Source organism: Empidonax traillii, unplaced genomic scaffold (assembly GCF_003031625.1).
Source record: "Empidonax traillii isolate 1590-97213 ecotype Southwest subspecies unplaced genomic scaffold, ASM303162v1 scaffold168:size1726349, whole genome shotgun sequence".
Classification (NCBI taxonomy): Eukaryota; Metazoa; Chordata; class Aves; order Passeriformes; family Tyrannidae; genus Empidonax; species Empidonax traillii.
This window is the reverse complement of record NW_020955361.1, coordinates 250,825-262,334: the sequence shown is the minus strand read 5'-3', so window position 1 is coordinate 262,334 and position 11,510 is coordinate 250,825. Positions and strand designations below refer to the sequence as shown.

The following is an 11,510-nucleotide window of genomic DNA, read 5'->3' as shown; positions in this document are numbered from 1 at the left end:
GCATTCCCCACAGTGCCTGGCACGGGCCAGTGAGCTCTGCTGGTTCAGTGTGCAGCAAACACCCACCTGCACACCAGGACACGGCCCTTCCCAGTCCTCTGCAAAACACACGGTGTGCACGGGTCTACACAGGTTCCTCCCTTGCAGGAGCCACGTCTGAGCTCTGAAATAATAAATAGGATGAGAAAATAAGGGAACTCCTATCCCAGAGCTCTGTCTAAGCCCATTTTACTCACTTCACCCAGGCTGTTCCGTTCACACGTTAGTCAACAGCTGTTTGAGTGCCGTCTGTGTTCCAGGAAAGCCGCTCTCGTCAATTAGTAAGAGAACATGAGAGCCACAGGACAACAGTTAACCCACTTGCTTTAGATTTCACCTCAACCACAGACTATAAGGAATGCCTTGGTGCAACTTGAGTTTCTACGTGCCTGTTTTCCAAGGTCCTTTGCTCTGCTTGTGCAAGAAACAAGCACCACCTCTGTAGAATTTTTTTCCTGACTCAGAGCACACAGAACCGTAGAATGGCATACCCAAAAATCAGAGAGACGTACCCAAAACACGCAGGAAGTGACAAACGAAAGTACAACTGAAAAAGTCAACTTTATTCTGTGCCTACCACCTCATGGTACGTTTAACAAAAATTATACTTTTTTCTTTCTACCAGAAAAACTCAGGTGACAAAACAACAAACACTTTCATCTGCCCAGTCACTCACAATCTCCAACATGTGCACAAGAAACGCTTTATCTGCTTGTACAACAGCAAAACAAAATATGTGTAGCCTCAGAATACATCCTGCCTCTCCCTGTGGTGCATTAACAAAGCAAGGTGTTCTCTTCATGTCATTTCGTCGATAATGCTGCACATCGCTGCATCCTTGTCTAAAACCTGATCCCTCTTGCCACCAGAACGCTCTCTCTGCTTTTCGCTCTGTCCGATGCAGTTGCTGCCATCATCAGTATCCATGGGCTCCACTTTCACTCTCAGTCCTCCCTCTGCATGAGGCAGATCATCAGGCAAGGAAGCCAGGCAGTTCTGGATCATCTCCACGACCCGCTCCAGGTGCTTCTGGAACCGCTCCGCGGTCTCCAGGCGCTGGCGTTTCTGCACCTCCATCATGACCCTCAGTGTCTCCCTGGCTTGGTGGGGGCGATACTCGTTTATAAGGTGATGGACATGGACAAAAAGCAGTTTCAAGTCTTCCAGTTTCTCCTCTCGCTTTATGCTCCCTGGGCTCCTTATCAAGATATCCAATAGGTCCAAAAAGTTGACCAGGATAGACATATTAAGTTTTCTTAATTCCTTCTTGTGATCAAACTGCATGGGATGCAGCCGTTCAATACCCTGGCTCTCCAAGGGCCGAATGATCAGGTCGTCACACTGGAACTGATTTCCAAACATCATGTAGCTGTCCTTCACAGGGGGAGGTGGCTTTGGAGCCAGGCCCTTACGGATATTTTCGTCAGTATATTCTTTTATATACTGCATTGGAGGCGGAGGAAGGGCACTCACTTGCTGGGGTTCACCCATTTTTGCCAGACAGAAATACCTATGAGGATGTCCCAAGAAACATAAATTAACAATTTGTGTCACAAGGTTATAACATAAATATAAACAAAGACAATGTAAGAGAGGTGGCTGTGAGAAAATGAGTCAGAAGACAACTCATTGTGTAGAATACAATAAACTCGTGATAAATCTGTGTTACTTTTCACTAAGGTTAACTTAACAGTAGCACACAGAACCCCCATTTCCCAAAATATGAAAGACCAGCCTGTAAACTGAGCAGCCACAGGGAGAGGGGAGACCCCTTCCCTAGCTGGGGCCCAGCCTGTGGACCCCCCAGAATATCCTGAGCCGGAAGGGACCCAGAAGGATCATCAAAGTCCAACTCCAGGACGTGCACAGGACAACCCAGCAATGCCACCGTGTGCCTGAGAGCATTGTCCAAAGAGAGCTCTGTCAGGTTTGGGGCCGTGACCACTGCCCTGGGCAGCCTGTTCAGTGCCCGACCACCCTCTGGGGGAAGAACCTTTTCTTAATATGCCCCTAACCCTGCCCTGACACAGCTCCAGCCGTGCCCTCCGGCCCTGTCACTGGTCACGGAGAGCACAGATCAGTGCTGCCCCTCGTCACGAAGTGCAGACCATGGTGAGGTCTCCCCTTAGTCTCCTGCGTCTTCAGGCCGAGCAAACGAAGTGCCCTCGGCCACTGCTCCTGTGGCTTCCCCTCTTCACGCGCGACCCACGAGAGGAACCGGGTCGGGCCCACACCCGCCCCCGCCGAGCTTCGCTGCCCTGCTCCGGGCTGGGCCGGGATCTGGGCCGCGGAGTTCGCCAGGCCATTGCTAAGGAGAGAAGAGCCGTGACCGGGTACCGGCAGAGGGGGCAGAACCCACCCGAAGCCCGCGAGGACACCCCCGCCTGCCCTCAGCGTCCCTCACTCACCCGCGCCGCCCTCACAGCCCGCCGCAACCCCTCGGCGCCGCCACTTCCGGACAGCGGCCCCTTCCCCCGCCTCCCATTGGCTCACAGCCTCTCTGTGCCGCGCTCTGATTGGATGTCTCGAACATCAGTCAGACGCTCTCTCCACTCAGCTCCCTCGGGGGGCGGTGCCCGGGACAAGCGGGCGCAGAGGGGGTGCGGAGCTGTCCCGTCCCGTCCCGCCGGGACCCCTCGGGGCTGCGGGGCTCCCTCGCCAGGAGCCGCTCCTGAGGCGGCAGGACCTCTCAGGGAGGGAGGGGAAGGACCGGCCTGGCGTCCCTGCGGGGACGGAGCTGGGTCAGGGTGTCCCCGCTGCTAGGAGACACAGAATCACAGGAATCACGGAGTCAGTTGGGGTGGAAGAGACCTCTGAGATCATGGAGTCCAACCTGTGACCGAACATCACCGTGCCAGCCAGACCAGGGCACTGAGTGCCGCGTTCAGTCATTCCTTGATCACCTCCGGGGATGGTGACTCTACCACCTCCCTGGGCAGCCCCTTCCAATGTCTAATCACCCCTCCTGTGAAGAATTTCTTCCTGATGTCCAACCTGAACCTCCCCTGGCGCAGCTTCAGGCCATCTTCTCTTGTCCCATCGCTGGCAGCAGAGCCCGACCCTCCCCTGGCTACAGCCACGGGCTGAGCTGGAGGGGCGAGTTCAGATCGGGCTCTGCCAACGCGATTGTTGCACATTAAAAACAGAATTAAGCAGTGATGGCATTTAATGTGACCATGTGTGCGGTAATCCCACGGTACCGAGAGCTTCCACGCATCCAAATAAACCACGGGCATTAACACTGACCGTGGAATCACAGCATCACCCTGGAAGTGTTCGCAGCGTTCCTGCGTTCCTGAGCACAGTCTAACAAACACTTCGGCTCCCTCCCTTCTCTTTCAGTTTTGTTCTCAAGGGAGTTGAAGTAAAAACCCGTGGATTTCAGTTTTTCACCTTGAGGGTCAGGTGGAGCTGGGCTTGCTGGCATCGCCTCTGCGGGAATCTCTCCCTGGAATGGCCAACAGGGAATGTTGTTTTGATACTCGGCCGCTTCTGTGCCGTTCTCTCTCCCTCAGCAGATGGCAGCAATGGCCTTGGCGTGACAGGGACCCATCGCGTGCACACGCAGTGTCATTTACAGATCCGCTCTTCGAGATAGATCATTTCACCGAAAAAGTTTCAACTGAAAGATAATTAACTTGCATCCTGTTAATTATTTCTACAACGATTCAAAGAAGATCTAGAATAGATCCATTTGACTAGAAAGCCTGAAGTAATGTACAGATATTTTATAGAATAGTTAAATATTTATATATTCCAAACCAAATATACTTTACAGTTGACAATGAGTACAGCCCTGGTGGCAAAATAGGCTGATCTGGTTTCATTTTTAAGTAAAATATATTTTGAAGAGGAAATGACCCCCTTTGAGACATTCATTCTCAGTGAGTGTCTGTCAATAGCAGGGAATTTCAGTGAACTTCCTGAAGTTTATTTAACATGGCGTTTGCCAAATAATACTTTAATCCATCAAATAATCATTTTGAAGAAGGGAATGTACTCCAAGATGGAAATGCAGATCTTATCAAGGCACAGAAACATGGGACCAAGATCACGGTTGCCAAACACAGGCAAGGGTGCAGTTCCTTGCTGCAACTAAACCATTTTCTGCTTTGGAAAGGAAAGTCTTCACCTCTACTCCTTCCTCCTGATCCCTCTCTCCTTTCTTCCCTCAGTGCTCCTCCAGTCCCCCACTTCTGGCTGTGCAGTCCTTTATTCTTGGCACTTTCTGTTGTCCCCATCAAACACTGGATTGCAAAGTAAACTGATGCAGCTCCAAATCACACAGAAAACCTTACTGCCATTTTTCTGGATTAAGTTTTCAGCTCTTCTAGAGTGTTAAGTCAATATGTGTTATCTACTCCGTGAGCATCAGGGCGAGCTTTTAAGAGAGGAGAGTGCATAGATAGGAGGAAAGGAGGAGGCTGAGGAGATGGGGAGGGGAATGGTTCTCCTCATTTCTGTGGCAGCAAGCTCTTATCTCAAATCATCTTGTCACATCATACTCTGAAAGACAGGCAAGGAATAAAAAGCATCACCTCCAGACATACATGAGATAACCCATGTAGAAGGAGGTACTAACACACCTTTGGTTTTGTTGGACTTTCCAGACATTGATCTCACATTGTTTTAACAGGAGCTGAGCTTGATTCTCTAGTACCTTGCACTCAGTGAACTGTGCAGCAAGGATGTAAAATTCTGTGACTTCAAACAGGAGAAGACAGTGAGGACCAAGCACTTGTTTTTTAACATGATCTCTGTGATCTTCTTGACTCACTTTCTCAGTCTGTATGATAGTGGCCAAAACAGAGGGGATATAACGTCAACAAAATTTTTCAGTCTCGTTCTTGGTAGCATGGCTGGTTCTCAGAAGACCCATGGATGACCCTTTCCAGCCTATGGGCAGCTGTTAACATTTCTCCTTATAGTGGTTCTAAAGGAGAAATTAAGAGTGATAGTGAGTGTTAGGAGGAGCACTCTACGGTTTGCTGTCTGCTACATTTCAGCTCTTTTCTGAAATAAGGATGCTGTCCGGTACAAACCTACCACTGATAATGCAATACAATTCCTACAACATCTCCAGACTGTGGAACTGAACCTGGACACCCCTTCAGCAGATGGTGAATTCTTCGCCTCAAAGACACAACATCTTAATTTACTGCTTGAGTTAAGTTTATGTTCGTTTTCCTCATAACTAATTTTAGGCAAATTGGCATGTTTCAGTATCAGACACTCCAGTTCTATTAATTCAGCAGCAGTGTGTACAGTGTGTTCCATTGCAGTATGCTGTTATTTTAGCACAATTTGAATCCAAACACTGTGCAAACACAGTAAATATAAACTCCATTTTCAAACATTTTTTAGAAGAGTGCTGCTCTCTTCAGTGCTACAACATATTTCTTCCATTTTTGACTGCTACTGCACTCTAAATAATAAATAAATGTGTGTGTGCTTTTCTCTCATCGTCTGAAAAAGTAACCCCAAAATGAAACTCAGTTCCAGTCTCTTGTTGTGTTTAAGTGAATGTTGTATCTTACATCTGGTTAAGCAATGAGCTCAGGATTCCTTTTTTGGTGATTGTTACAGGCTTTGTTGTAGAATGTACCAGGGAGGAAGGGAAGAGAAAAGGAGCCTGTTGGTGGTGAAGGGGACTTAAACAAGCTTTATGTCTCCATCTGCTGTGGTTAATTCCCATCTCCCTGTCTCCTGCTGTGGCTGTGGGAATTAATGAATTTGCAGTGCAGTACTGTGCAGCTTTTTCTTCCTGACTCCTCAGACTAAAATATCAACTGCAGCCTGTTGGCACACCTGCTACTGTAGGAAAGAAGTTTAATGTTCCTATCATGTAAAAATTGTGCAGTGCACATGGGAGTTGCACATGACAGTTGACCTGTTTCTTACTATACAGCATATTAACAGATTCAAACGGATTCAAAGCTTGGCACAGAGCTTGACTGGTTATGTAGCAATAAAACAGGTATCTCTCTACTGGTTAATAAGTTGACATGGCTCAAAATCCACACATGTTTTGATATAATCATCATCCAATAGTCTTTTCTGTGCTCACAGTCATAATGTTGTTTCTGAAAGCAGCTTCCCAACCCGATTTTTAATGCTGGGTGTTTTCTTGGTCACAGGCCTGCAGTGACAACCTATTCTAACATGTAAATGAACATGTCTCAAAAAATGCATCTGTGTGGCATGAAGAAGTAATCCCTGTCCATCCATCAGTAACATGGGTAGCAGCAAACTTGTCATATTGCCAGAATAAACCCTGGCACTGCCATTTTGCCAGCAGTGAAGTCACACCTGTGTCTTCCGAGGGAGACAGTAACAGAAAGAAACCACGACAGGCAGGCACTGATAAAAGGAGCTGGAACAAATGCCCAGTTTGGGTGTGACCCCATGAAACGAGGTTTCCCTTTCTGCATTTTTCCCTAAGAGAGAACAGAATTAATTGTCCCTTCTTCCCTGTCCTAACCCTGTGCAAGTTCTCCAGTACAAAGCATGTTCTCTATGTTACTGCCAACATCAGTAAGCCTGGGAATGATTCCCTTCAGGCATTCAAATGATGGATAATTCACTACATCCTCCTAGCAAGGCTCAGAACAAGGCATCTACTTTCCCAGGGGTCCCAGACAGTTCACAGGAGAATATTGCCCTGGTTTTACAAGAGCAGCTCCCTTGGTCACTGGGAGCAGTGTGAGCAGATTCAAAGGTGCAGCTGTAAGGCCTAGAGGAAAGCTGGACGCATCTGGCTCAGAAAGACCAGGCTAATTCTTCCCTTTTTCTGCAGCTTTCTGTCTTGTTCTTTGGGTCTACTGGAGACATGTTTATTGGGGTGACAATGAACTGCCAAAGAAGCGAGACAGCTGAGTAACCTAAATAAGAGTTTCTCACGCTCTAAGCTAAGAAGCAAAATGGGTTGAATGATGGAAGTTTAGAAGTTTAGAGTAATAATCATCATATTGAGCAGCTGGTGTAAAGGAAGAGCTGGCACCCAGGCAGTAAACCTGACCTAAATGTTACACATGATAGAAGTATATGGGTCAATTTATGAGAACGAAGAGAGAGTTGCAGCCTTGCAGACTGTTTTCTTTACAAAAAACAAAACATTCTATATTTAACTTTATACATTTCTCTGCCGCCTTCAGGACATGAGCACTGGTATCAGAGCAGGATGTGCGGGTGGGGAGATTTTCACAGTCGGCAGTAATCAAAGTGTGAACTGCATAATCTGGGTAAATCCCCTAAGAAAAAATCCAATCCCTAAAATAACATTTTTTAAAGCAGAAATAGAGCAGTTTGCAGGAGGTAGCAAGGAATGAACAAAGGTGATTAAAAGAAGAAAACGGAGTCCACTGAGGCCACAGTTGATAAGAATAACTTTATCTGTAACCTCAACTTACCCAGCACAGAGGAGTATTTAGAGCACACAGCAGCTCAAACTTAAATCTGAATCATTTAAAGTATTTCAGATTTTTCTGAATATGGATGAAAAAGTGTCAAAAGATACATGGTAGCAGGCTTTAGAAAAGCACTTAAGCAAAGAATATGTAGGGTACCTAAAAAATTCATCATCCCTTGAAGGATAGTCTTACAGTGGTTCTAAGATATTTAGGACAGTTATATTTAATTATTTTCTATTAAGGATACAGAATTTCTGTACCATGTGATATATATTGGTGCCAGAAGTTTTGAAAGGAGCGTGCTCTTACATTTGGTGTAAAACTGTACCATTACACGAGGTCAGCTTCCAGAAGTGAAATACTTGTGTTAATGGGATATTCCAGCTCTCCTGAGGAGCCCTTTGAGGAAGACTTTGCACTTTGTGTGTAGAGCTCTGCAGGTATCCTCACATATTCCAGCTCTGCAGCCAACTTGGTCCTAGACAAGTGGTGTATTTCTACCTAAATATATATAGTTATATATACTTATCTCCTCCTCTACTGTAGAAAGGTCCTGAGCCCCTTAAATGTTTGAGGCTTTCTTTAAAAGGATTATAACCTGGTAATCAGCCAGAGGGATAATGACAAATTATTTTTGTCTACAGTTCATGTCTTGAAAGGAACAAAGAATTTTATTTAAAAATTAGTCAGGAAATCATGATCTTTGGAATTAAATTCAAATATACATAATCAGGTTACTCTCTCCTAAATGTGTAATTAAATACAAATACAATTCTTAGATCGTATGATTTTGGTTTATACATGTCAACCTGGCTATACATTCTTTAAACTTAGCATTCATATTCTGGGTTTGGCTCGTAACACTCCACTATTTCTGTGTTTGCTACAAATGGGGCTTGGACTTTAAGGGAAAAAAGAAAAATGAAGGAGTAGATCGGTAGCAAGATTGGATACAAAAATATGTCAGGCCCTACCTTCCTCCCCAGCTCAACACTGAAGAGTTATCAGCTGTTAGAGATATCGCAATAGTTCACAGCTCTCACTGAAACCAGCTCCCATGTTTATATCAATGACACCCAAATCTGGCTGTGTTGACTTATTTTCTTCCTCCTAGTCATTCTTATTTTCCTCCCTGCTTAATATCTTAGCTGGCCCACCATCATTTTGAGCTCAACATGGAAAACTCAGAATGGCTGACCTAGCATGCTCAATCCTGCTGGTTCTAACACAGCTACGACATTCTCTATCACTCTGGGCCAAAATCTGTGATTATTTTCTTACATCTGCGAGTCTTATATCAAACCTGCATTCTCAGCTGCTCCTCGTTTCTCTCTCTTTTACCTTGCCCCTCGCAACACCTTCTCGTCAGACCTCCTGTGGTGCATCGTGTTTACGGCAAATGAGGCGCAGTTGCCAAGCCCCTTATCTGTGTATTTGATCAAATCGTTCCCCTCTTCATGTCCCTCTGAGAACTCATCTATTATCTGGTGAAGAAATCAAGCTGCCAGTCACTGTGTTCAAAGAATTTCTTAGCTCTCCCCCCACTACTCACTACCCTTGCTGAACTTTTGCTCCCCCCCACATCCTCCCATCTCCAGCTCTCCTCAAGGGTGTTGATGTCTCACCTCTCTGCTGTCCTGTACTCCTGTCATGCCCTTGTATTTCTATTTATACTCAGTTTTCTGATCAGACAACATGAGCATCTCTGCCAGCAGACTGCAACCCCCCTTGGCCAAGCTACAAAGAGTTTTCATGAAGTCCTTAACTCTCTACAGTTAGTGTGAAGAAGAGACTAGAAAAAAGTAACATAGTCCTTAATAACTGTTATTAGCTAAAAATGCAATGCCATTACAAACTGTCATTATAAATGTATCTGTATCAACACAAATCAAGTGAAATGCTTGTTGATCAAGATCAGCAGCCTTTTTGGGGGGGAATTCGCTGTTGCACTGTGAATCCATACAATTTGTCCCTGTGCATGTTTTGGTTTATTAATGACAAAAAAGGATCTCTGAGCATAATTCTCAAACTTAAGGAAAGTTATGTGGACGCAAAAGTGGTCCTATATTTTGGAGGTCGAAGGTCTGGAATTTATCCAAATAGCTACTGCTGACACAGGGCTAAATTTTGAAAACTCTCATCAAACTCTCTGTTTTTTATGCACATGTACTGCATGAGGCAAATGGGTTTGTAGAAGAATTGGGAAATTTGGCCTGGGCATTGATCCTAGTCTACAAATAGGTATGAAATTCCCCTTGACACCAGTGATGGTTTTTTAGGAGATCACAGATTTGTGTCATCTCACCACAGGAGTTCCTTGGTACTCAGTCACTCTGCCGAGAAACAAAGCCTCCCTTTAACAGAATTCTGCATGACAAATGTTTCAGTATATACTGCATCTCGTCTTCAGCATATATTTATACAGGCATCAGCTGCTCAGCAGCTTCTGTTTGTCCTTGTTTCTGTCCCATGGTGCTGCATTGTCTTAAGCAAATTCTCTTACAAGTCTGTACATCAAGTGCTAGATTTAAATTGTATTTTTATGGAAAATGCAGTTTCTTAATTAAGATTGAACAAAATTGATAGGGAAAGTTTGATGATCCCTGGAACGTATTGCCTAAATAATATATTATAAATCACCAAGGAAGGGATATGCCACTTCTTCTTTTTTTGAGGAATAAACAATATATTCTATTGAGAGTATGGTTCCCAAGTGTGTCTATAAACTGCCCTATAAAATCCAAGTCTTCTTTTTTTTTTTTTTTCTCAATTCTGATATTTGTTTAGATTTTTTTCCTCATAACCTGTATTTAAAATAATGAAATATTTTCTTTTGAGTTTGCAAACAGCTCTAAAAAGCAGCAATAGGGAGCTGCCTTCTTACACCATAGTGCTACATTAAAACAGAGACAAAACTCAGCACTGGTAAATGATTTACACTGAAGCAATTTTCAGAAATATCAAATTAATAAAAATACTTACCTTGCAGTTTCCCCGCATTCCACCAGACTCCAAGCCTCAATACCATCAGCAATGCAATTATACATCAATAACAAAAAAATACACAAAAGACTAAGAATGAAAGAGCAGAGAAAAATGGATTGCATTTGTTTAAAAATAGAACAGTTGTACTGACTGCATTAGATAGATATTAATTTTTTTATAATTTTATATTTAGCCTGGTGCAAACTGCCCTGAATGATGCCCTGGAGGCCTGAGGAAACCAGTTACATTTGGTTGGATGTTTGAGCTCATGTCACTGCTGATGACATTGGTCTTGACAGTATGCACAGAGGGCATCTCCCTCCTGCAGCAGCCAGCCCCAGCCTCATCAGACTGCATCTGAAGCAGTCAGTAATCAGTAGAGAGTAATCAATGATAATTAATCAATTATCGGTTATTATAACTGTTTGTCTTCAGTTTAAATATCTATTATATATTTACCATTTCTTATACAAGTACATGCAAGCATGTTCTATGATTCTCTGATTCTGAGAGTGTCCTTGGATATAATTTCTTTGCTTGCATAGTAAGAACCTTCATGTTATAGAATTATAGAAATATTAAGGAAAGGACCTCCAAGATCATCGAGTCCAACCTTTGACCAAACACCGCCTTGTCAGCTAAATCATTATATGGGGAACTTCCTCAAAATCCATTGTATGAAATCTCTGTGGCTCACTGCAAATGGGAAGGTACCATTCCTTCACAAAATAAATATGGATGCACGACCTACTTCTAAGAGGACAGTGAGGACACTCATCCCATACATCCGTGTTTGGTGTGTGCATTTATAACTGTATTTACTAGATAAGCAAATAGGAGACAGATGCTTAATCATGCCACACCCCCTTAATTAATCCTTAATCATTGATTCACACCTTCTGAATGTCCATCAAGTGTTATTTTTTCCACAACATTTACCCTAGCATATATCTCAACTGTGCTGCTCATTTTATGACTTCAGAGAGGATGTGGTTACGGTCTGACAGAAAGGAAGCTTTGCTGTAGATGGGGAGATAAAGCTCAAAGCACCTACGCTGCCTTTTGAACAACTTTTTT

General features: G+C 44.2%; 1 protein-coding gene across 2 annotated transcripts; it reads right to left on the bottom strand.

Moving 5' to 3' along the window:
- Positions 1-581: 581 nt before the first annotated feature.
- MED7 (mediator complex subunit 7) lies at positions 582-2,499 on the bottom strand. Of its 2 annotated transcripts, none has more exons than XM_027885606.1 (2): positions 2,457-2,499; positions 582-1,549 (listed from the first exon to the last, which is right to left on the bottom strand). In XM_027885606.1, the coding sequence occupies exon 2, from the start codon at positions 1,528-1,530 to the stop codon at positions 838-840; it is 693 nt and encodes a 230-aa protein (XP_027741407.1). In that variant the 5' UTR covers positions 1,531-1,549; positions 2,457-2,499; the 3' UTR covers positions 582-837. The 2 variants fall into 2 exon arrangements, with proteins under 2 accessions (XP_027741407.1, XP_027741408.1); XM_027885607.1 differs by lacking the exon at positions 2,457-2,499 and adding an exon at positions 2,050-2,247.
- Between the last annotated feature and the right edge of the window lie 9,011 nt (positions 2,500-11,510).

What these genes read in the sequence shown, in the direction of transcription:
- MED7 (XM_027885606.1), bottom strand. Translation starts at nt 1,530, where the DNA reads ATGGGTGAACCCCAGCAAGTGAGTGCCCTTCCTCCGCCTCCAATGCAG.